We start from the raw sequence: 22,508 nt of genomic DNA, 5'->3' as shown, positions 1-22,508 counted from the left end.
GCAGGGTGTGAGTAACTCAGACAAGGTGGGTAAGTGCTCTGGGCAGGTGCCTTGTTTATCATAAATATCCTGGGTAAATCCGACCCTTCCTGAGTCTCCCCGATGGCCACGTGCACCTCACTGGAGTTTTTCTGTTGTTAACTTTTATCACAGAGCTCATGGCCTACATTTCATTGAAACTGGGAGCTGGGATCTGTTTTATTCCTGCTGCTTTGTCTAGCTCAGACACGAACCCCAGGCACAGAGCAGGATTTGCTGCAGGAGTGGAAACAGAGGCACTTGCCTCCTGCACTGGAATGCCATCATTTGCCTCCACTTTCCCACTCTCTTTTGAAGATCAGAGTACCCTTCAAGTGAAGTTAAACTTTATTCCCAAAACCAAAGTCAGAGAGCAGAGGATGTATGGAATGGCTTTGGCTTAAGCGATGGTCAGCTGTGGCCAAACCATTTATTTTTGTACCCTCTCTCCTGCCTTAAGCGATTATTTTACCACTCTGAATGGTAAATTGGGATAGTTTATTTCCTACTTTTTGTTTTGTCCTCGAGCAGTATCTGAGATGAGCCCTGTGAGTTCTAACCTGTCTTTTCTAGAGAGCCAGGAACAAATGTCCAAGAATTAACTGATAAACAGCCACGTACCTTGGACTTTGTGTCACCTCCGTCCCACTGTGAGTGAGTGCTCTGACAGGAGAGCCTTTCCCTTATTTCACTGAATTGAAAACAGGAGCTTCCCATAATTTGGCTGTTTGAAAAACACCACCAAGCCCAAACAAAACGCCCTACAAGAATGCTTTACAGCTTGGTATTTATGTAAAACATTCTTGGCAAAGTTAAACGTAATACATTAGTACAAACCTGAATATTATTCACAATGATACAATGAATTCCGTCTGTCAGCTCTCAGGAGCTGCATGGGGGGGATCAACTCCCCTTTCTCTCGTTAGAGATGCCACTGTGCATTTCAGAATGGAAAAAAAAAGGAGTTTGGATTCTCAGCTCTGCTGGTTTGTCACACGAAGGCTGCCTTTGGTGGGACTGCAGACTATGCTCCCAGAGTGCCCAGAGCTCCCCTGGTTCAACCTTTTCCTCTCTCCCTTCTTGCAGGTACCCTGAAAGCAGCACAGAGGAGGAGCAGTGGATACCCACAGGGTGCAAAGGAATGTCAGAACAATTAGAGGCAGCAATCGGTTCTGGGTGGCTTGGCTGAAGAGCTGGCATGAAGAAAGTAACCAGAGAGAAGCCGCAGAAGAGCAGTGGTGACGTGTGAGTTACACAGAGAACATCTGCTTAGGGCTGCCCCATCCTTGTCTTTACTTTGCCTGGCAAAGGGACGAGTGGCAATGCTTTGTTTAGGCAAAACAAATGCAGCAATGGCATGTCCAGCGAGGGCTCTAGGAAACAGAGTCAAGCAGAACACTAAAAAATAACACCGACAGTCCAAATCGTCAAGTATCCAAAATGCTGTATACAGGAAAAGTTAAGACAACTCAATTTATATTGGAAATACAAGAACACTAAATTCTGCTACATTAAAAAACTTCTTAAACCACAGCACAGTCCTAGTGTTGCATCCACATCTTGCAGCCTGGTCTCACCCAATGCTGTCCAATGCTATCAACACGGATATTTTGGGAAACACGTGTTCCCAATCATTCTCTAAAGCCAAGAGAACCAAATTTGGTTGGTTGGTTTTTTTTTTTTTTTTTCTTTTTCCTTTACCATCTAGAGAAAAATTTCAGCTGACACTATGAAAGTGCTTCTGTGTTGAGCTTTTGCTTTCCCAACCCCAGAAACGGTGGCCTTGGCCATGTGGCTTAAACCTGCTGTAGCTGTCACATTGTGTTAGTGCTTTAGGGAACTTGCAGAGGGGCAGCAAACACTGAAGTCACTCTGTCACCTCTTTGGAACTGAGTCCAAAAGCCATCCCTGGATCTTTCTTGCAACAACAAAAACAAAGTGTTGGTCACCGGCAAGAAAAGGTTTTTCTTTTTTCATATTAAAAAAGTTGATAGCTCCTGCCATAAATTTACAAAAACTATCCCTGAGTGACTGTTCTGTGTCTGGTAAGACCTCTTGTGACAAGGAAATGGCTGAAGCTGGCTGAAGAGGAAAGAGATGCTGTTCCACCTGCAGCTTTTTATTACACTTTGCATTAATACTGATATGCTCTGACAGTGCCATACTATAGCAACGTGTGAGCTCCTCTCTTGTAGCTTCAACAGTAAAAAAATAGCTCCGTTACTCAAACACTGCTGGCATCACGTATTTACACTTTTAAATAGAAATGTTACCTTTTCTGAAGTAATCAAAATAGATCTTTGCAAAAAATTTAGAAGGAGGGGTTTTACAAAATAAACGGAGAAGGTAAAAAAAGCTGGAGGATCTCTCGGTACCTTTTATGGCAATCTTAGCCCAGGAAATTATTTGGCTTTAATTTTCCTGAAAGGGATGTCTTAGCACTGGTTCTCTGCCTCCCCTCTAAGCCTCTTTCCCCACGGAAAGACTCAGGAGCCAAGCCTGCTTTGTGCAGATTAGAATGAGGGGTTACCTGCGAGCAAGGAGCTCTGCAAAGCAGGGAGCAGAGGCGATGCCCCTGCCCTGGGGGTCGTGTTAGAGAATGTGTTGGGTCTGACTGAGGTAAAGCCTGCAGCCCTCCCAGCTGTGCTCTGTGCTGGTAGCTGGCAGGGTGCTGAGAACAGAGCAGCGTTTTGGCCACTGCCCAGCAGCGCTGCCCCTCTGACATTCCTTCCCCCCTCACAGGGGATGGCAGTGGGCAAGATCCTGGCAGGGGACACAGCCAGGCCAGCAGCTGACCCAAACCAACCCAAACCAACCCAAGGGATTTTCCACACCATATGACATCAGCTCAGATATAGAAGCTGAGAGAAAGAGGAGGAAGGGGGGGGGCATTCATGAGCTTCCCATGTTTGCCTTCCGGAGCATCCGCTCCGTGTGCTGAAGCCCTGCTTCCCGGGAAGTGCCCGAACATCGCTGCTGATGGCGAGCAGCCACTGACCTTTCTTCCCTTCAGCTTTTCCGTGCGCAGATCTCTGCTTATTCTTTTTCTTTTACTGTAATAAAACTGCTTTCTCTCACCCTGCTGGCTGTTCTCCATCTTGCTCTCTCCCCTGTCCCAAAGGGAAAGGGAGTGATAGAGTGACTTAGTGGGCACCAGGCACCTGGCCAGGGTCAACCCACTACAAATAACAGCAACTGGGGACGGTTACAGAAGGGCTGAGGGCATTCGTGGTGTTTTCACTGTCACTGGTGGCTGGGCAGAGACACCCCCGTGCACCTGAGCAGTCAGAGCCAAGCACAAGACAATCACAGATGTGGAAAAGTCACCAGCCAGGCCTGGGCAATGAGCTGCTGGGAGGAAATCCCCCCTTGCATGGATAAATCTCACTCTTTGAAGTCCATCTACTGCCGCATCAGCACCTTTTTTTGTCTCCTAGTAACACATTACCAGTAATGTCTACCACACGTTTACCTAATGCTGTGCCCCTGCTCGGTTTGCACATTGTGGCTGTGTCCCTGCAGCACAAAGAGAAGGCAATTCCACAAACTTCCACAGCCCAGTCTCTTGGGAAGGAGTAAAACCTTTCCTTAGTCCAAGGACAGGTTTGGGTGATCCTGGTGGTATCTCCGGAGGCAGGGGAGACGCGAGTTGGGCAGTGAGGAGTTACTTTAAACTTTGGCAAAGAAAAAAAAGATATACAGATAGCTAGCTATCAAGTTCTTGTGTGTTCCAAACTCTTCCAAGCGCACTTAATTAATCTCTTGCTCTTGCTTTGAGTTCCTGGAGGAGGTATTTTCACACTCGCTTTTGCTGGTTTGCAATTTTCTTCTGGCGTCTTAGATGACAAATGAAGACTTGTGTCTGAAGTCACCCTGCAACGAAACAGTTTGGGATGCAGGAAGGATCCAGCAGCTTTCCAGGCAGCTCTCTGCTCCTGCTGCCCCCAAAAAGTAGATCCAAGCTGTGTAACCATGAGGATTCTGCCCTGGCAGCTCCCATTTCCCACTGGGAAGGAGAGGGAGGCACCAATTCCACTGGCCAGGTGCTCCTCCTCCCGTCCTCCTCACACACCAAGGCGTGGCAGGAGACTTTCTCATTCCCCCGTCAGTATCTCTGCTAATGGGAGAGGCTTTTTCTGCTCTTAAGCTCAGTGACCCACTCAAATCCCAAAATACAAATCTCTCGTAAAAGCATCACGTCCTGCCCACTTAATCCAACAGAACTCACCCTAAGGGGGTCAAGCCATGAGATAAGTCAGAGCAGAGCTGCCTCTGATAGCTCCTGGCATCAGCCACTTCAGGCAACTTAAACTGTTCATCATTTCTAAGGAAATGACTCAGCCTTCACCCTTCTGTTTTCCCTCTGTTCCCCAGCCTTGCTTCGGAGTGGAGCCCACTCTCAGAAAGTCTGTAGGCCCTAAAAGCGACTCGTCCTCTGCCCACCCTCTTCCTCTCCTGACAGAGATGGTAAATGTAAATCATTTGTTGTTACCTCATCATCTGTCCGGATATAGTTGACGCCATCAGGCTTTGCTGGAGTCTTGTAGCTGGAAGAAAAGGAAAAATCTCATTTCTGGGACAGGAAGCCTGCAGGATTTTGGAGGGGAGGTGCTGGGAAAGAGGGAAATGAGGAGGAGCAGCTGAGTGAGAAGCAAGCAGAGTGAAACCCAGTGTGTTTCTCAAATGAGAAGTCGGTGTTTATTCCATCATTTGCCATGACTGGCATTTTTTCTAAATTCTCCTTCAGCACAGGGTAAAAAGATTGCTGTGTGTTTCCCTAAGACTCTGCAAAGAGATAAACTGATTCTTTCCTGGGCTCTCCTGCTCTGGTGCCTGTCACTGCCTTTCTGTGCCTCCTGCTCTGTTTCCTGTGGCAATTATAAAGTTCATTTTAATCCTTCACTGCCAGAAGCCTCCAGCATTTTTCTTAGTTATAAGGAAGCACCACTTGTTTGCAATCCCACAGGAACTCAGGATTTATACACGACTGTCAAGTCCAGTGTATGCCAACCCTCAGCTGCATTTAAATGGAATATTTAGAGCTTTTTCTGAAAAACAAACGAAACCAAAGAGAAAAACAAGACAGGACTTGTGCTGAAAAACAACATTTAGCACAGAACAAATCTATCTGGCGAGAATCTTGGCTTTGCATATATTATCTCCTCTCCAGACTCTGTAAGGACATCGAGGCTTGTCTCTGATGCTAATGCTGTTGTTCTTAACATTTTAATGTGCGCTCTGAAACGGCTGTTTTTCATCCCAAATTTAGGTCCTCACAACTAGTGAGATTTCCTGTAGAGAGCCTGCTCTGCTGCTTCCATTCCCTATGCATGTCCTGATGCTTCAGAATAATTGTGCAGTGAGCTGTGATCATCAAACCATGGACCTCGTTATGCCAACAGCACATGAGCTATTGGACAAACACCTGCAGGCATTTACTGGTGCTGGGCCCCCTTCCCCAAGCAAAGGATGAGGAGATCAGAGCACAGCTCCCATCCTCTGGCTGCTGTCGGCAGCCGCACCACGATTCTCCCTTAGGAAAATGCCATTCATCCCTGGAAGTGTCCAAGGCCAGGCTGGATGGAGCCCTGAGCAGCCTGGTCCAGAGAAAGGTGTCCCTGTTCGTGGCAGGAGCTGGGTGATCTTCAAGGTCCCAATCCCACTCTGGGATTCTGTGATGATTGCATGAAATAAACCTGGGTGCTGCAGGGTTTTACAGCAGGGCATTGGATGTCTCAAGGACTGGCTTGGCCTGTGGACTTTGGTGGGGAATTGGGCATTAAAATTCCTTTCAGCCACTAATTTTTGGCACCCTTCAGCCTCCTCCATGCTACCTGAGGGTGCAGGGACTTGTCCAAGAAGCCCAGCTTACCTTTCCCCACTCTCTTTGCCATTTGCAAAGTATCCCCTTCTGTAGGCACAGCAGATCCCAAGGGTGATGAGCACCAGAACTGCAAGGACCACCAGGACTCCCCCGATTATCCCACCGATATTGAGGTCATCTGGCAAAGAGAGACAGCAGCACCCAGTGTTTCTTTAAGGCAGCAGCAACTTTCCAGCTTCACACACACTAAAATGACATCTCCCAAATATTTTAAGCAACAGTTCATAGGGAATTAGTGAGTCCCCGATTTGGAGATTGAATCTGTTCATGATCTGATGTTTCCCTGAATTTTCAGATTATTTTTATCTCTTTATGTCTGGGGCTATGAGAAAGCAGGGAAGACTTAAAGCTGTAGGGCGTCCCCCCTCATTCCTGATGGTGATGGCTGTTGGGGAAGATGAAACAGGAAAGCCTTATAAATACGATTGCCTGACAAAAGATTTTGGGAATATGAAAACTGTAAGCAACATCGAAATGAAAGCCACCTTTGAATTACCAAGTCTTAGTTACTGAACAACTGGAAAACAATGGTATGGCCGACTGAAGGTAATCCCCTCTTGATGGAACAATACCCTCTGCTTGCAGGCAGGTCCAAGGGTCAGAGCAGACCCTACTAGCTCAGCAGAAGGGGTCCAAAGAGTAGTTTTTAGAAGTTAAGATGTAACACTCTATGGTAATATAAGAACTCTTATAGGCTGTATGTAAATGCTATAGGATTTGTATCTTGTATTAGATTGGTTAGTGACAATTAGAATATTCAGTACAGAAGATGATTTATTGTATTGTAACCAGGACTTCAGACACTCTTACTCTCTCTTACTACACTCTCTCTCACTTCTTCACTCTCATTCCTCTCTCGCTCTCTCTCTCTCTCTTTACTTACTATCTTGCTCTCTTGGGCCTGCTCCGAGCTGCAACTGGCAGCTCTAACCAGTGCCCCTGTACCCACACCCTTTGCAATAAACCGCATGTTCCAAGATCTGACTTCAGAGATCTCTCGTCTCCGTCCGTCCCGACCGTCCAGAACCACCCAAAGCCCCCGCAGGTGGCAATTTATTTATGGTGATGTATCAACAGCACTGATGAAAACTGTACAGAGAGCCACTCACAGACTTCCATCTCCTGCTCCTCACACTTGGCAAAGCCAGCATCGTTTGTTGCTATGCAGGAGTAACGCCCTGTGTCACCTTTGTGCACTGCATGGAAAACCTGGGGAGGGAAAAGGGATAAAGGGAAGGGATGTGACATGAGAAACAAGGCACTGTGAGGGTAGAAAAATGTGTACAAAAATACATCTCTGCTAAGATCTTCTTCCATTCATCTTCCCTCTCCCAACTCGCCCAGACCCTGGAACACCTCACCTTCTTCAAATTATTCCTTCCTTCCTTGAAAGCCAGGCAATGTTTTTCTGAATTTACAAGCAACCTTAAAGACAACCTGTCCAGCCAAACCAGCCTTGATTAGATCTGTCAGGGCATTACCAGAGTGCCTGTGGCGGGGTTCAGGGTGTAGGAGGAGTTGTGGGATTTGCTGCTGGATTTGGCATCGGGTGACAGAGGTTCGCTGTTGCGGTACCAGCTGTAGGTGGACTTGGGGAAACCTTCGTTCTCGTGGCAGTGAAGAGAGGCTGACTTGCCAACAGGGACAGCTTTAGGCACAGAGCATCTGGGAGTCATGGGTTTCACTGTGGGAAGACACAAACCAGGTGAGCGGCACTGCTGAGCAGGACTAAATCATTTCCGAATTCTGTGCTTCCTTAGGCAGAGCCATCAAAACTTTCCATTATTCCCAGCTGGTTTTAAACCTCCCAGAGTGGCACTGACTGGACTCTGGAGGTCGCCACAGCCCCTTCTGCTCCGGTAGCAGAGGTTCTGGGTTTGATACCTTGGACTGTGAGCTGGATGTTTATCTCATCGATGGTTTTGGTGTCAGAGGGTGCGGCCACCTCGCAGCGGTACGTGGCCGTGTCCATCCTCGTGGTGTTCTTGATCACCAGGGACGTCCGGCTCAGAATCTCTGCCCGAGTCACAAAGTCTCCTGACACACAGGAAAGAGGAAGGAAGACATCAGGGGGATCACACAAACTCATTTTGGGTGTATAAATTAAGCAGTTGATCTCTGGCTTTTCCAGAGTCAAAGGAACTCGATGCTTGAAAGCCCCAAAGGAAACCAAAGCTGCCAGCCACGTAAGAGGATGAACTGGAAAGCACTCCACCACTCCAAACCTCAGAAACTGTGGCAAAATCGAACTTCCAAGACAGCCCCAGGCCTTGCCTCCTTTGGAAGATTCATTTGGATGTGGCTCTTGGTCCCATCTGAAGTGCTGGAGTAATTCCAGATGGAGTGAAGCCTACTGGCACTGGAGTTTCCCCATCAACCCAAGGAGGTTGCTCCTAATGCTCCCAGGATGCTGCAGATCCCTGTGCTGCCTCAGCAGAGAGCACTGATCCCTGCTGAGGTGCAGGTGGAGCCCTCACATGTTATATGGGAAGTCAGGAGGGGTCAGTGCCTGGTCCCGAGAGCTCAGACACCCAGTGACCACGCTGGGACCCACAGAAGGGAAGCTGCAGCATTCCTTCCTTACCTAAAAAATATCTCCTAGCCAGGATCTCACTGGAGCTCCCTGTGGCTCCCTACTGTGACCTGCCAATAATGAGGCAGGGAGCAAAGAACATCCTGCTCCCTCTCCATCCTGCACTTCAGCTGCTGAGCTCTGCTCCAGAGGAAAGCAACCAGCCAGCCAGGGCTCCTGCCTTTAACAGGTTTGTTTGCTTCCCATTGTACTGTTCCTGAAATCTGTTTGGAAAGCTGTTTTGGAGACCTGAGAACAAGCAATCTTCGTACCCTGCATTTTGTTGTCAAAAAACACGTAAGAGGTTTCTCCATCTCGGATTTTCTTCCACTCGATTCTGGGATCTGGCGTCGCTATGGATTTAATGATGCAGGACAGCTCGACACCTAGCAGGAGAAATGAAGGCAATCCAGATTAATAGGAAGCAGCTGTATTTTTGCTCTGCTTTGAGCTCTCTCACTCAGTGTTTTATTAGGAGATGCTGCCCACAAAGCAGAGCCTTCTCTTTCATCTGCCTCACAAACAGAAACACTGCTGGGTTCCAGGAGCTATTGGAAGATGGATTTTGGCCAGCAAAAATAATAGTCCTACAGATATCAACTATGGAGAGAAATGAACACCCTGTTCTCTGCAGGCTGCGGCTCATGGCAAACAAAACCTTTTGTCAGGGTGAGCCCACAGCCCTGTCCTGCTGCTGAGCAGAGCCACAGCGTGAGTCAGGGATGCAGCATCTCCCTGGGCAGTGCCTGGGGGTGCACTGGCACCGTGACTCCTGGGCATAAACCCAGCAAACCCTCTCCCCTTTGCAGCTGGCACTGGCATCCCATCTCCCCTGCAGAACAGGGCACCCCAGCAGGGCTGGGAGGTGCCTTCCCAGTGTCCCAGGGCACGTCTGTAGGAGGGCCAAGAGAAAATATAAATTTCTCTCTCTGTGTATTAATTGCAAGACAACTGCTTTTCCTTCTTTTGGGACCCAGTTCAAAAAAGCACTTAGGCAGAGACTTTGCAATGCCAGTGGCTTGCAGGGGACCTCAAGAAACCATTTAAAACTGGGAGATACAGACGTATTCTTAGGCACTTCTCTGAGTCCCAGGCTCTCGTAGTCCCAAGGAGCCAGTGACCAATCAGCCAAATTTCCCTCCGTTGTTTGGCCTGATGTGAATCCCGAGGCAGCACAGGCAGCACTCACTTTGGAATTCCTGCACCACGGGCTTGGTGTTGCTGGATGTCAGCTCCACAGCCAAGAGTCTGCAGCCTGGAAAAACAAACAGAAGGTAATAAGAAATAGCACAGCTCATAAGTCACCCAGCTAGGAAAAGGCTGCCTGCTGAGAAATCATCCTGTCCAGCTCCGAGGACTGACTTCCCCAGATAAAACCTCTTCCTGGCTGCCAGCACAGCGCCAGCAGGACTGAGTTTATTTAGGAGTTGTGGTGTAAATACAGGAAAATGTAATTGTTGGAAGTAGCAATTAAAGAGGAGGATTAACATAATGGCACAAAGGCAGTGCCAGCACGAGCCATTTCTTTGTGTCTTGTGCTTGTTTAGATGGGAAAGGAACTGTGATAATGCAGGAGTGAAAGTTTTATTTTGAAAATTAACTTGATGGTCAGGAAAAGACAGGAAGCAGACCAAGCTGCAGAGATCCGGTCAGTTCCTGGGAGATGAAAGGGGCCAGGCCTGGCCTCTAACAAATGCAGATTATATTGGCAAGTATTGCAGGTGTGGTGATGTGAAATGTGAGGCAGTAAATCATGAGAGGACTGTGATTCAGGAGAAAACAGGAGTTCAGCTCTTTGGGTAGAGCCCCAGCCAGACCCCCACTGGGGTGAAAGCTCAGCCATGCAACGCTGTGAGGCTCCTTATAACACAAACTTGCTTGTTCCCTTCCTGCTCTGGGCACCAAAGTGTTCCCAATTAATCCAGTCATCTTCCCTCTTCTGCATATTATTTTAGCTTGAAAAATCTGCCTTCCATGTCCCTTCTGCTGTGCATTCCACCAGAGCAGGTATCAACAGCGCTCGCGCTCTGCTGGATGCCCAATTCACCAACAACTCTCCAGAGGGAGAGGGAAACAAGCAGGGAGCTCCCTGGAAGAGGAAAGTGAAGCAGACAGAGGATATTCTGGAATGTTCTGGTGTTCTGGGTGTTCTGGCTCTCCTTCTCTCAGTCAGACTTTGGTGTTCCCAAACCAGGCTGGAGGAGGTTCCAAACTACAGTCAGTGCCAAAATAATCAGCTGCAGGGGCCTGCCATGGCCACATAAGCAGCTCTGCTGTGACCAATCCCATCAGGAGCTTGTGGAAAGCTAAGGGAGATGCCCACTGAGCTCACTGGGCACCGATCAAACAGCAGGTTAAAAATGATGGACAACACTACCCCAGTGACATGAAATGTAGCTAAAGGTTAAGAGTAAAAAGCCATAACAAACACGGATAGAAAGCAGAAAAGGCAGCTGAACGGAGATGTGGAGAAAGAAATGATTGCCAGCTTCATGACATAGCTGGAAATTCCTGAGCTGGCTTTCGGGGGGGAAAGCTTTTGGGCAGAGATTGACAGTGCAGGGACAACGTCCCTCTGGTGGAGTGGCAAGGCAGCAGGCTGAGAAACACCCGAGAGCTGCAAAGTCACTCCCACTGAAAGCCTGAGGGCCTTCAACACCTAAAATCCTTCCAGCAATGCTGCAATGTTCCCTGCTGGTTCCTACCCCTCACTGTCTGCTAAAAGCTGACCCTTTCCTGGGAGCCCCGGTGCTGATACCCCAAAGACCACCAGGGAGAGCTGGAGACTGGCAAGGTTTAGAAAGCTGCCTTTGTGTCCAAAATCATTGTTTCTCACACAAAAGCCACCAGCTGATGCTAACTAATAGCTGGCCCAGCCAAAACTGCTCCTAGCAGGACTTTTCCACCCTTCTCCCTTCTGCACTGGAGACGGTCACGCAGCATTTGGGAGAAATCCAATACTGAACTGAGCTGAGAGCACTCTGGACTTTGGCTCCTTCCAGCCACGAGCTGGTCTAAGCAGTAATTTCTTCAAGTCTGTTTCGAAGCAGAGTCCATTTTCATCAGAATTTCTGCTTCCAGACCTACCCCCTGACAGGAGGGAATTGTGCCACACGATGCCAACGCTTTCCCTTCCCTCTGTTCATCACAGAATAATGGAATAGTTCAGGTTGGAAGGGACCTTAAAGCCCATCCAGTGCCACTCCCTGCCATGGGCAGGGACACCTCCCACTGTCCCACGGTGCTCCAGGTCCTGTCCAGCCTGGCCTGGGACAGTTCCAGGGATCCAGGAGCAGCCACAGCTGCTCTGGGCACCCCGTGCCAGGGCCTCCCCATCCTCTCAGGGAGGAATTTGTCCTGATATCCAAGCTATTCCTGCTCTCTTCCAGTTTGAATCCATTCCCCCTTGTCCTGACACTACGTACTCTTGTAAAAAGTCCTTTGATCCTCCAGGTGTTCTGGCTGGGGCTCTGATCCTCGGGAGCATGAACAGATTCCACTGATCCCAGCAAACCCCCAGAGCATGAGAGTTGTTCATCCCCAGAAGACAAGGCACAATTTTGGGAAAATCCTTTTGAAATCTTTGGTCACGTTTCCAGCAACAGTGAAACAAGGCATTTGATTATCTCTGCTGTGAGACTGCTGCTTCTGGGACCAAGAATTTAACTGAGAGCCCAGGTCTGAGCACTGAGCTGATCTGAGGGATGCTGGCTGGCCTCCTGCTCTGGACCAGTTTTAGTTTTGTTATGGATTCCTGCTTCACAGTATCTTTTCCCAGAAAAATGCTGTCCCATCAAATAGACATGGCAGCAGTCCTACATCTGCTGTAGTTCAGAGTATCAGTTCAGTTGAAGGTGGGGACAGTAAAACCACAGAGTGGTGTGGCTCTGAGGGAGTTACGGCCCTAGAAATATTCACTCCAAGACAGTGGGGCTCTGTCAGACTCCAGCCCCATCTCGTTTCTCAGAAATTGCTCACAGCAGGCTTTTTCTCACCCATTAAACACAAGAGATTCAGGTCTATCCCTCAGGCACAAAGCAAGATGACAACAAATTTTAGACAGAAGCTGAGTCCTTGGAGACTGTGGCAGAGGTTCTGGCATTATTACATGTATTGACCTTGGGCAGAGATCAATGTGGCTGCTTAAATCACTGCTCAGGCAGATTTATTCCTCTCTGTGTAGCAGAACACTGCAAGTAGCATGTTCTAAATTAAAAGAAGGTGACAGAAAAGCAAAACAAAAACCTGAAGTGACCATACGGACTGTACAGCAAGAGAGGAATGCCTTTCTAGAACTTTGCTCTGTTGGCAAAGGTTGTCTCTTTGTTTTGTTTTGTGTGAAATCATCATTGGTGCTTAAGCCACCTTCTAAAAGGAGTATTTCAAAGGTGTTCCTTTAGGCTCCTTCCAGCCCAGCACAAATAAGCAGCAAAGGGTTTGTGTTATGTAAATCTCACTTCAAAGGCCTCAGCACCCAGGGCTTGGAGAACAGCTGGAATTGCATTCCCTTTCCAGAGCAGCATGTGTGCCACAGCACAGGCACTCATCACAGCCGTATGTTCCACATCCCTGCATTCCCACCAGATCCGTATGTGCCACATCTCCCAGTTCCTACCAGGTCTCTATAGGCTGCAAAATCCCAAATCCTACCAGATCTGTATGTTCTACCCCCCTGAATACCTACCAGCTCTGTATGTGCTGCAGACTCAGCCAGACATATGGTTGAATCCCAAATGTCATCAGTTCTCCAAAATAGAATCCAGGACAAGGCACTGAAGTCTATAGCATATTCTTATGGCACTTTTTTTTTTTTTCAACTAAGGAGATCCAGCCCATGCTTGTTACTGTGACTCATGGTATCTGAATCATTTTAAAATGCTATCCTGAAGAAAAAAAAGCAGCTTTATAGGCAACTCTGTGTGTGTTGAACCTCCTTTCTACTGTTCAAAGCCAAGCCTGACCTTCCACCTCCTTCCTTGATGTCTGTTTGAAAGCTCTAGGCAGAAATCTGAAGAGGTGGTGAGGCATTGTGTTAAGAGGGAAAGTGAGAGGATGACCAGGAAAGAGTTTGGGAGAAGTTGCTGGCAGCATCCTGCGCTGCAGCGTCGCTCGATGCCGCGATCGCAGTTATCGGAGACAGTAATTTTAGCTAATGCACTGTCAGGCACAGGCAGTACAAAACCACGCAGCTGTATTTAAACACCTGCCCACCAAAGCAACAAAAATATGCCTTGCTCGAGGTGTCCATCATCACTAAGCCCTTGCTCCATTTGCAATTCAAAGCGTGCCTAAGCCATGTGGGAACGCTGCGATAAACCACATGCCTTGTTAAGCATCTCTGCTTTCTGGGTGGTTACTCAGCGCAGCAGCAGTGAGTGATATGTTGTGGGGTGTTAAAACATGTTAGCTGAACCCTCTGCACGTCAACACGCTCGGGGCTGCCCGTCTGGAGGTGCCCCTGGAGCATCCACCCATCCTTGGTGCCGGGAGCGGCGGTGACAAGGACAGCACAGCCCAGGCACAGAGCAGCACAGGGGAGCTGGGAGGGCAGCCAGGCTGACCCCAGGACTGTCCCTGCCTCTCCAGGGGGGTGTGTGCAGCAGGGAGGAAGCTGACTGTGAAATGTGTGGGAAATCTCCAGAGGAAGAGCGGAAGAAGCCACGCAGAGATGGGCTGGGTAAGACACGGAGAGGGGAGGCTGGGTTTCTGCCCTCAGCTTATTCTGAGGAAATCACCATAAGCCCTTTCAGGAACATCTGACCATCTGCCTGGAAATATCCATCCTTTTGTCTCCCAGTGCTGCAGGCTCTTTATCCCCCCTCTTCTCTATTCCCAGCGCGTCTCGTTGCAATTCCACAATCAGACTTGTGCCAGGTGGGGCAGGACAGACAGCACAGCGTGGCACAGAAATGAGAGACCAGAGTGGCTTAGGCACTTCTCGGTGAAGTTTTTTGGGCTTTCTTTGTCCAACTGTCTTTGTGGAGAACTTCAGGAATAGCAAATGTACTTGTGACACATAAAGCCTGGCTTTATAAGGGATGAACAAATGTTTTGTAGCACTCAGTCACAACTTCCACTCCTCTCCTCCAGCCCAAGGAGCTGCTGGTGTGTTTGCATCCCCGTGGCAGGTCGAAAGCCCCTTGGAGCTGATAGAAGGGAGCAGGCAGGAGGACGGGCCACGTCTGCCCAGTGACCCCAGCGTGCCTTTTTTTACCCCATGTTTTTCCATGGCACCTCCCTGAGCTCAGCCTTGACTCCGGGGTGGGCAGCCCTGCTGGAGAACAATGGAGATGTGCAGCGAGAGATTAGTGAACAAAAGCTTAGGAGTGTCTCCGTTCAAATTAAGTAACAGATGGACCTGGTCTGTGTGGGAGCTGATAACGGTTATAAAAAGGCCATCACCAGACTGTGGCCAGCCCACCCTGGAAAAAACCCACTCAGTCGTAAATCCTCTGTGCTGTTATAGCTGCTTGTGCTAGTAAGGCTTTATTTTTACCAGCTATCATAAACCAGCATGACTTATTTTAGATGCATGGCTTGTACTGCTCAGCTAAAAGGGTGCCAGCTCTCTGATAGACACCTCCCAACAGAGATGTGCCCGCCTGGGCAGGGAACACGAGGCACAATCAACCCAGAGAAGGCAAATGCACCCTTACAGGGCAGTGTTTGGCATCCACGTGGCTCTGGCTTTGCTTTCCTCCTCTCTTAGGGAGCTCGCTCGTGGCACTCTCTCTGAAACGCCGGTCATGAGGGGGTCTCTGGTGGTCCCAGCAGGACCAGGACCCCACAGGATGAAGCTCTGTGGAACACCACCGGGTATTTGCATTCATCTGAAGATGTAAGAACTTGGAATTTTGCCCTTAATTCACTCTCTTCCTGCTTACCAGTACAGAAGGTGAGGAGATGCCTGACTTCAAACAGGGTACGTGCAGTTCTGGAATGAAATCCTAACCTGTTTAAATCTCCTGATTTAAATCTCCTCACTTAGACTGGGACCTTAAAGACCTGACTGCATTTGCCGCAGAGAGGGCTCATTAGCACCCAGGCCATGCACACAGGCTTTTTGCTTCCTTTTCATTTTAGCTTTTTCTTTCCTCCTCCTTATTTTCTTGTTTTTCTTTTTTTTTTTTTTTTCTTTTGGACAGGAGGATTTACTGTTCTACTTCCTAACCAGACAGCAAAGCACACCCACCCTGAGGAGTAGAACAGGTTGCTCTCAAGGAGATACGGAACCCTCTTAGGTCAAAAGCCTCTCAGCAAAGCAGCTCCTTTTGTAGCCAAACACTCCTCCTCTCTCCCAGGCAGGCAGGGAAGCGTAGGTGTTGCCTGTGAAGACCACACAGAGCTTTCTGATGGTTTCCCCGAGCCTGGTTTCGTCACGTTGGGGTGCAGCTGCAGACTGACAATCTCAAAGCATCATCTGATCAGGGCTTCTGCAGCTCAGAGTTTCACAACCTTCGCTTGCTGTGGCACTGCAGCGTGGGTAGAGATGAGATGTTAAGGTCCTGCAGCTCTGCCCCTTCACAGAAACGACCCCATTTTATTAAAATGGGGTTTCCTCTGTCCCAACAGACGTGCCTGGAGGCAGCAGCCCCACAAAGGGACCCACACACTGCTGCCATCAAGGAGAAGATGGACATTTAATACCCTACAGATGTGGCTGGACAAGCCTTGCCCAACATCTTAATCTGTGCCTGATCTGGGCCTAGCTCTCCTGTTTTCCCAAGCTCATGCCCAGTTTCTGGCTCTTCTCCTGGGAAGGACTGACTGTACGCACGAGTCGGGAGGAAGCAATATTTGCGCGGATGACTAATACCTAATACTTAAAAGAGATTAGGATGGAAGCAGCAAGGGCTCCAGAGCTTCCAGCATGTCAGATTGCATCTTTCTGGAACATACTTCAGGCCAGCTTCAGCTCAGAGAGAAGATGGAAAGAGCTGCAATTTGCCCCTCAGAATCTGGGATGAAGGGTGGTGGAGGGGGAACAGAAAGGAAACATGAACAGGAAAGCTGTTACTATCATCCCCTGCATTCTGGAATTGCTTCTCCCTTCCCAAGAAACTTGAGGCTGAACTGAAAGTCTTATTTTGCTTGTGTGAGCAACAGGGAATGGGGCACGGAGCTTCTGCCAGGGGGTTAAGTCCTGCCCAGAGCATTTCTTTGCCCTGCTGCTGGCCTCTGGGGTCAAGCCCCTCACACAGATGCTTTGGGCTTCCAGTGTTAGGCTGACTCTCCAGGAAGGAAAAACAGGGGCAGGTGGCCTTGCTGTGTGGTTCTGAGGCGGGAGAGCTCCTCCTTACAGCTGCACCAAGGTTTTGACAAAAACCAGAGGAGAAATCCAGACCACTTGGCCAGGAATGCATCAAACCAGCCACAACGTGCTCAGCTCTGGTCTTGCCATTTTCATTAACAAAGAGGCAGCCTAATTACACCTTCAAACTGGGCTGGCTGACAGCCAACACCAGGGAAATCAGTGCCAAAAATGGGACATGAGGAGATCCCAGGAGGGCAGCTCATCCCCACCTCTGCTTTAGGGCATGAAAACCGCAGGGATACAGCTGGCTGGGCCCCTGGAACCCCGAGGAAGCCGAGGGTCTCCCATGCAGTGTTTCCCCATCATTTCCATCTACCCAAGTGCTGTACATTTCTCAGCTGAGCCTCAGTCCCTTCAAACTCAGCGTCCCCTGTAACTCAGCGAGGATGTACAGTTCCAGTTCACTGGAGGAAAAAAATGAGGAATGGAAATCACAGGAAGAGCAAAGGCACACGCTGTCTCAGGCAGCAGTGGCTACACCACGCTGTGACCCGCTCACCAGATGAGAACGCCCTGCAGCAGCAAATCCCAGGAACAAAGATGGTGAGCACTGGAGAGCAGTGGGAACCTTTGCACAGGGCAGATTTGAAACCAACCCTTCCTGCCTATTCCCACTTGCCTTCCATTGTTTCCGTAGCCAGCCCTAAGAAGTGCCATGCAGGCACATCCTACGTTATTTCTCACTTCAGCAAGTCCCCTTCCTCCCCAAAGTGGCAGATGCTGGTACCAAATTAGTGCAAAGTGGGAGGGAACCAGCATATAACTGTCACAAGAGCCAGGGGCAATGGTCTTCCTGCTGTCCTCTCCCTTCCTCCCAGCAGGACTCTCCTGGCAGCAGACAGATGCTGAGGAATGAAATCCAGGACGGAGTGGGGTCAGCGAGACGTGACAGGGATCTATGGCCAGCGTCAGGGAGAGGGAATGAACTGCAACAGGAAAAGGGGCAAGTTCCTTTATTTTTGGCTCGTGTGGGAATTTGACTCAAGGATTGCTGAGAATCTCATAAGCCACGGTGACGTTTTCCAGGCTGAACGCCAGCCGAGGCACAGACTTGATCTCAGCAGGTATTTGACTTCCCCAGGAGCTGGGATGCTCGGTACCTGCCTGACCCTGGCTTTTGATGAGGACACACATCTCAGAAGCTGCCTGCAATGCAAAGACAGGAAATAAGCGGATATGCTATCAGCACCAGGCTTTGCAATGCTCCTTAGTGTCTGGCTGTGTCCCAACCATCAATACAGAGACTTGCAGGGGTTTAGCCTATAATCCTCTATTCCTCTGTCTGTGACTCTAATCTCCTGATCCTTCCTTCTCCTCCATCCTAGAGCTTGACCAGCAAAACACGGATCTGAGGTTCTGCTTATCGAAGACCAACCATGTCATCTTCCTGTGGAAAAAGGGAGTTGGGAAGAGAGCAGCAGTCATCAGAGCCAAGAGCCGGGAGTAGGCTGGAGAAGGGAACAGAAGAGGGCGTGAGCAAGCACACAGAGAAATCATTTATGACAAGACTGAAAGCAGCTCTCGTTTTAAGAACATTTCCTCCAATTTTACAGTGTAATTTTTGCCTTTTCTCCGCGCGTGTGTAATTCTAGCCCCGGGTACAAACCGCAATTGTCTCGCTAATGCGCCGCACAAAACACGCACAAATGAACGCTGCAGGAGCCTGACTGCAGGCACCCAGGGAACATCCCCGGCTGCCTGTGAGCCGACCAGGAGCCCCTGATCCCACTGCCGTCATTCCAGGCAGGAGAGGTGGGGCCAGCCTCCACCAGGCAGCTTTGAAGCTTTGCAGCGAATCTGTCAGAACAAAGGACGCAGCCACACAAGGGGGAAAAGGCGCACAGCAAGCCATGTGCAGGCCCGGAGATGTGATTTTAGGGGCAGCCCTGGATCACAGAAGCAGATCTGAAAAGACTTCCCTTGTGAACATCAGCCCGAGCACAGGCTGCCAACCTGCACGGGGAGAAGCGCCGCAGGGTTCAGGGGAGATTATTTCCTTAGGAAGTGCACCCGGAGAATTAAAGGGAGCCCAAGTGAAGTCAGGGACAGATAAGGATGAAAAGGGTGACACAGAGAGCTATTAGGAAGATGCTGCCATAAATGAGCAGGGGGAGAGGGAAGGGACTAATGCTGTGTCACAGCGAAGAGGACAAAACCCATCCTGGCTCGTCCCAGCCTGGATTCCTGACCAGGGCAAGTTTGTTTATTAGAGCAGAAAGGAGCCTTGGCACGGAGGGGTTAAAAGATTACTTGTCTTGGGGGAGTTGAATTAGCCATGTATCTGGGAACCAACTTCTCCCAGACCCTGACTTGTTTTTCTCCTTAAACATCATCTGCTGCTATTTTTAGCAGAGAATTTTCTCAGCCGAATGCTCCCAGTTGAGTCCTGGTCAGAGGCCCTTTTCCCAGGGAGACACAGCCCCAGCAGCACATGCTGGTCCCTGGTTCAGCTCAGCTCTGTGCCACTGTCCTGCCAGCTCCTCCAGGCTTTGTGTCACAGCGCCAGCTCTCTCCTGAGGCATGGGGACAGTCCCCACCCCAGCCTGGGGCAGGCATATTAAATGCCCTCACAGACCCTAAAAAGCAAGGGCAGGCTGCAAAGTCAGAAACAGCTAAGAAGAGTAGACTGGACTTGGTAACTTGCCTGGAGGCCTTAGAGGATGAATGGCAAAAAAGGTGGGAAGGAGATCGAAAGAAGTGATTAGGCTGACATTAGTAACAGGACCTGCTTCTCAGCACTAAAATCTATTTGGATTCGTTCCAGTTCCTCCGAGGGAAACCATGGAAGCCTTTATTGTTCATAAAAGTTGCAACTAAATTCGGACTGTGTAAAGCTTAAGGAAATACCTCTCAGAGGACAGCCCTGCTGGAAACAAATGAGGTAACTCCCTTCCTCTTCTCTGCTTTTCTTGGGGCCTTCATTCCTCCTTGGCCAAAACCCCAACCTGTCCATCAGCCCATCAGTGCCTTCCCGTGGCTCCTGGCTGCTCAGCCTCCAGCACTGCTATCTGTCTGCCTGGCTGCAATTAGCAATGTGTCACTGGATGTCTGGGCTGGTTCTCAGGGAGGCAACGCTCGTCTCCTTTTATCTACAGCCTGATTTAATACCTGCTTGCCAGACATCAGCACAGAAATCAGAAGGCCAGATCAGGGCACATGGATGGACAAACTGAATAAAGCAGGAGAGAACCCCTGGCTTGCCTGTGCTAACGTGCAGGTCAGGCTGGGGACCCGGGAGGATTGGGCTCTGTGGATGCTGGGGATGAAGCACAGCGGAGCCACAGTCAGGAAGGTCCCTGTAACAATGGCCCCTTCTCGGTCAGTGTATCTGTTCCCTGTGTGTCTTGGAGTCGTGTCAGTGAGGCAAACAGATTGGGAACATATTTGCACTCCCCACAGCAGTACAGAAGCCAGCCCTGACACAGAGGAGCAAGCTGGGCTCTTGGCTGCTCCGTGCCCCCGTGCCAAGTTTCCAGCTCTGCTTGGAACCCGTGGCCGAGCCCTGCTCTGGCAGGGGGAGAGGCCGGGCAGGGTCGGGAAGCGCTCAGCTCCCAGCCCCTGCTGCAGAACCCGGCAGCTGCCCACAGGAGAGGGGAGCCAGGCTGAGCTTACCTGAGCTCCTCTGAAGCTTCCCAGGTGACACTAAACCTGGCACGGTGTGGCTTTGCCCTCCTCATGGCCACGCTGGAACAGCTGGGGCCCAGGGCAGCAGGAGTCCTGGCAGCACACAGATGCTGCACAGGGCCTGGTCCCCGTGGCAAGAGCTGCCTGCAAAAAGCTTCCCCCAGCCCTGCAGGAATCCCAGGAGCCCCGGATTTCTCTCCTGACCTTCATGTACGCATTCCAGCACATGGCACTTAACCTTTGAGGCTCCTTTGAAAATCCCAGCGCCAGCATTTCACGGATGAGTGTGCTTCCCCTCACATCTGCCCCCTGTATCAGATGCTGCCAGCGCCTCTCTCTCTGCTGGCTCTGCTCCCAGCCGAAGGACAGACAATAGGCATTTGAATCCAGTCTCCACTTCCCCTCCCAAACAGCCCGGGGAGATGGCATATCAGAGACAGCGCTGAGAGCAGCGCTTGCCAGCCAGCGACAAGTCTCTCCAGATCCCGGCCTGCCTTCGCCTTCCCTCCCACAGCCATGGCCCCACCGCTGCAGTGGTCACCGGGCACACAGGCCAGCTCTGCTGGGCAAGTCCTGGCACTCATCAGTTAGCCAGACCGAGGGAGTCTTCCCTCAGCACCCTGCTGCTGCCAAAATCGACTGGGTCGTCCTGGATTCCCAACCCGCTGGCCACAGCACTGGTCAATGGACCTCTCCTGGACCTCTCTGCTGTGCCAGCTCACTGGAAACACACTGGCCACCTCCTGGACCTCCTTTTGCTCACTCTTAGCAGCATCTACCTGCAATTAAGTGATCCAGGTTCCACCTGCAAGAAGTTCAACCGGGGTCCAGCGAGAGCTATCCTGGATTCTCCTGAAGAACCATTTTCCATCTTCCTAGAAATAGCTCTGCTTCTGGAGCCGTTCAGCCTGTTTGGCACTGTTCCTGCTGCCTCAGAGATACCAAGAGAGTGAGAAAAACCTGTCTAGACACCGTTTACCTTCCATGGACGCCCACTACCACATCAAAGCACCTCTTCAAACAGACCTGCAAACTGGACAGGTAATACTCCCCAGCTCTCCTGTGCCTGCTCCAGCCAGAGGCAAGGACTCATCCCATCACGCTCCAGAGTTTATCTTTAATCCAGGCCTTTGTGGCAACAGGAAGAGAGGTAGGATGAAAAATCTCATTACAGGCACATCAACAGAAGTCAGCTGGCTTCACATTACCCAGGTGGGGGCTGCATCCCCTCTGCTCAGCACCCAGACACAAGCTGAGATCTCACCTGTCTCCTCTGGGCAGGCTGCACCCTCCAAGCTCCTTTCAAAAGCTGCCACACACTTGTCACACTTGTCCCTCCTGCTCAGCTGCTGGACCCCTTGCCTCCCCAAAGCCACATGTGTGAATGCTGGGCAAGCTTTGCTGCAAGCTGGGGATCACAGAATATCCTCCTGTGACACCCAAGGAAACGGAGGTCAGCACCCAGCTCATCCACCGAGCAGCAAGTCACTGTCACAGCAGGACAAAGGAGCTCAGGTAGATAATCAGGATACCCTGAAACCAAGGAGAGGATTCTGGGTTTCTTGAGCACAAGTTACTTGAAGTCCCTGCTGTGGGGAAGCACCTGGCACTAGCATCGAGCACTGACCACGAGAGCAACATTTACCTCATTATTTCATTCGGGGTCCTTTGAAATACCTTCTGAGTGAGAGACAGCTAAGAAAATCCCGTCTGGCTCTATTCTGTCTCAGGCAGAAACAGCCTTTATTTAGCAAACTGCTGCTAACAGCTCTGTCTCATTAGCCAGTGTTTAGGGAACCAGGCTGCAATTGTTCTGAAGTCTGGCATTGCAGAAAGAGCCTTGATAATGAGGTCTACAGGAGACGATTCCTCCTGACAGCCCCACAATGACCTAGAAATCCTACTTAATTCCCTGTCAGGGAAAAGTGCTGAGTAACAGCGAGGTGCAGAGGCACTGGGGGCTGATCCAAGAGGGAGCAGCAGCCTCTGCTCACACTTGGGGCTGGGATGCAAGTCCGGGGTGGCAGAGCCAGCCCTGCCCAGCTGCAGCAGCTCCCCAGAGAGAGCCTGAGGGGCAGAGAGATGGGGCTTGCTGT

At 50.1% G+C, this 22,508-nt stretch overlaps 1 protein-coding gene across 2 annotated transcripts in view; it reads right to left on the bottom strand.

Annotated features, from left to right (window-relative positions):
* Positions 1-791: 791 nt before the first annotated feature.
* The window catches only part of JAM3 (junctional adhesion molecule 3), a 31,644-nt gene continuing 9,927 nt past the window's right edge, over positions 792-22,508 (bottom strand). The window contains exons 2-9 of one of the 2 annotated variants that reach the window (XM_048328617.1): positions 9,664-9,730; positions 8,747-8,860; positions 7,787-7,939; positions 7,384-7,586; positions 7,012-7,111; positions 5,891-6,020; positions 4,511-4,565; positions 792-3,891 (exon numbers count right to left, since the gene is read on the bottom strand). In XM_048328617.1, the coding sequence (XP_048184574.1) occupies positions 3,856-3,891; positions 4,511-4,565; positions 5,891-6,020; positions 7,012-7,111; positions 7,384-7,586; positions 7,787-7,939; positions 8,747-8,860; positions 9,664-9,730 (858 nt within the window). In that variant the 3' untranslated portion in view covers positions 792-3,855. The remainder of the gene's footprint in view (positions 3,892-4,510; positions 4,566-5,890; positions 6,021-7,011; positions 7,112-7,383; positions 7,587-7,786; positions 7,940-8,746; positions 8,861-9,663; positions 9,731-22,508) is intronic. The other variant, XM_048328616.1, reaches the window with a different exon arrangement.

The sequence above is a fragment of the Corvus hawaiiensis genome, chromosome 25, assembly GCF_020740725.1.
Source record: "Corvus hawaiiensis isolate bCorHaw1 chromosome 25, bCorHaw1.pri.cur, whole genome shotgun sequence".
NCBI classification, from domain to species: domain Eukaryota; kingdom Metazoa; phylum Chordata; class Aves; order Passeriformes; family Corvidae; genus Corvus; species Corvus hawaiiensis.
Note: the sequence above shows the minus strand (reverse complement) of the source record. Positions and strands in the feature narration are given on the sequence as shown.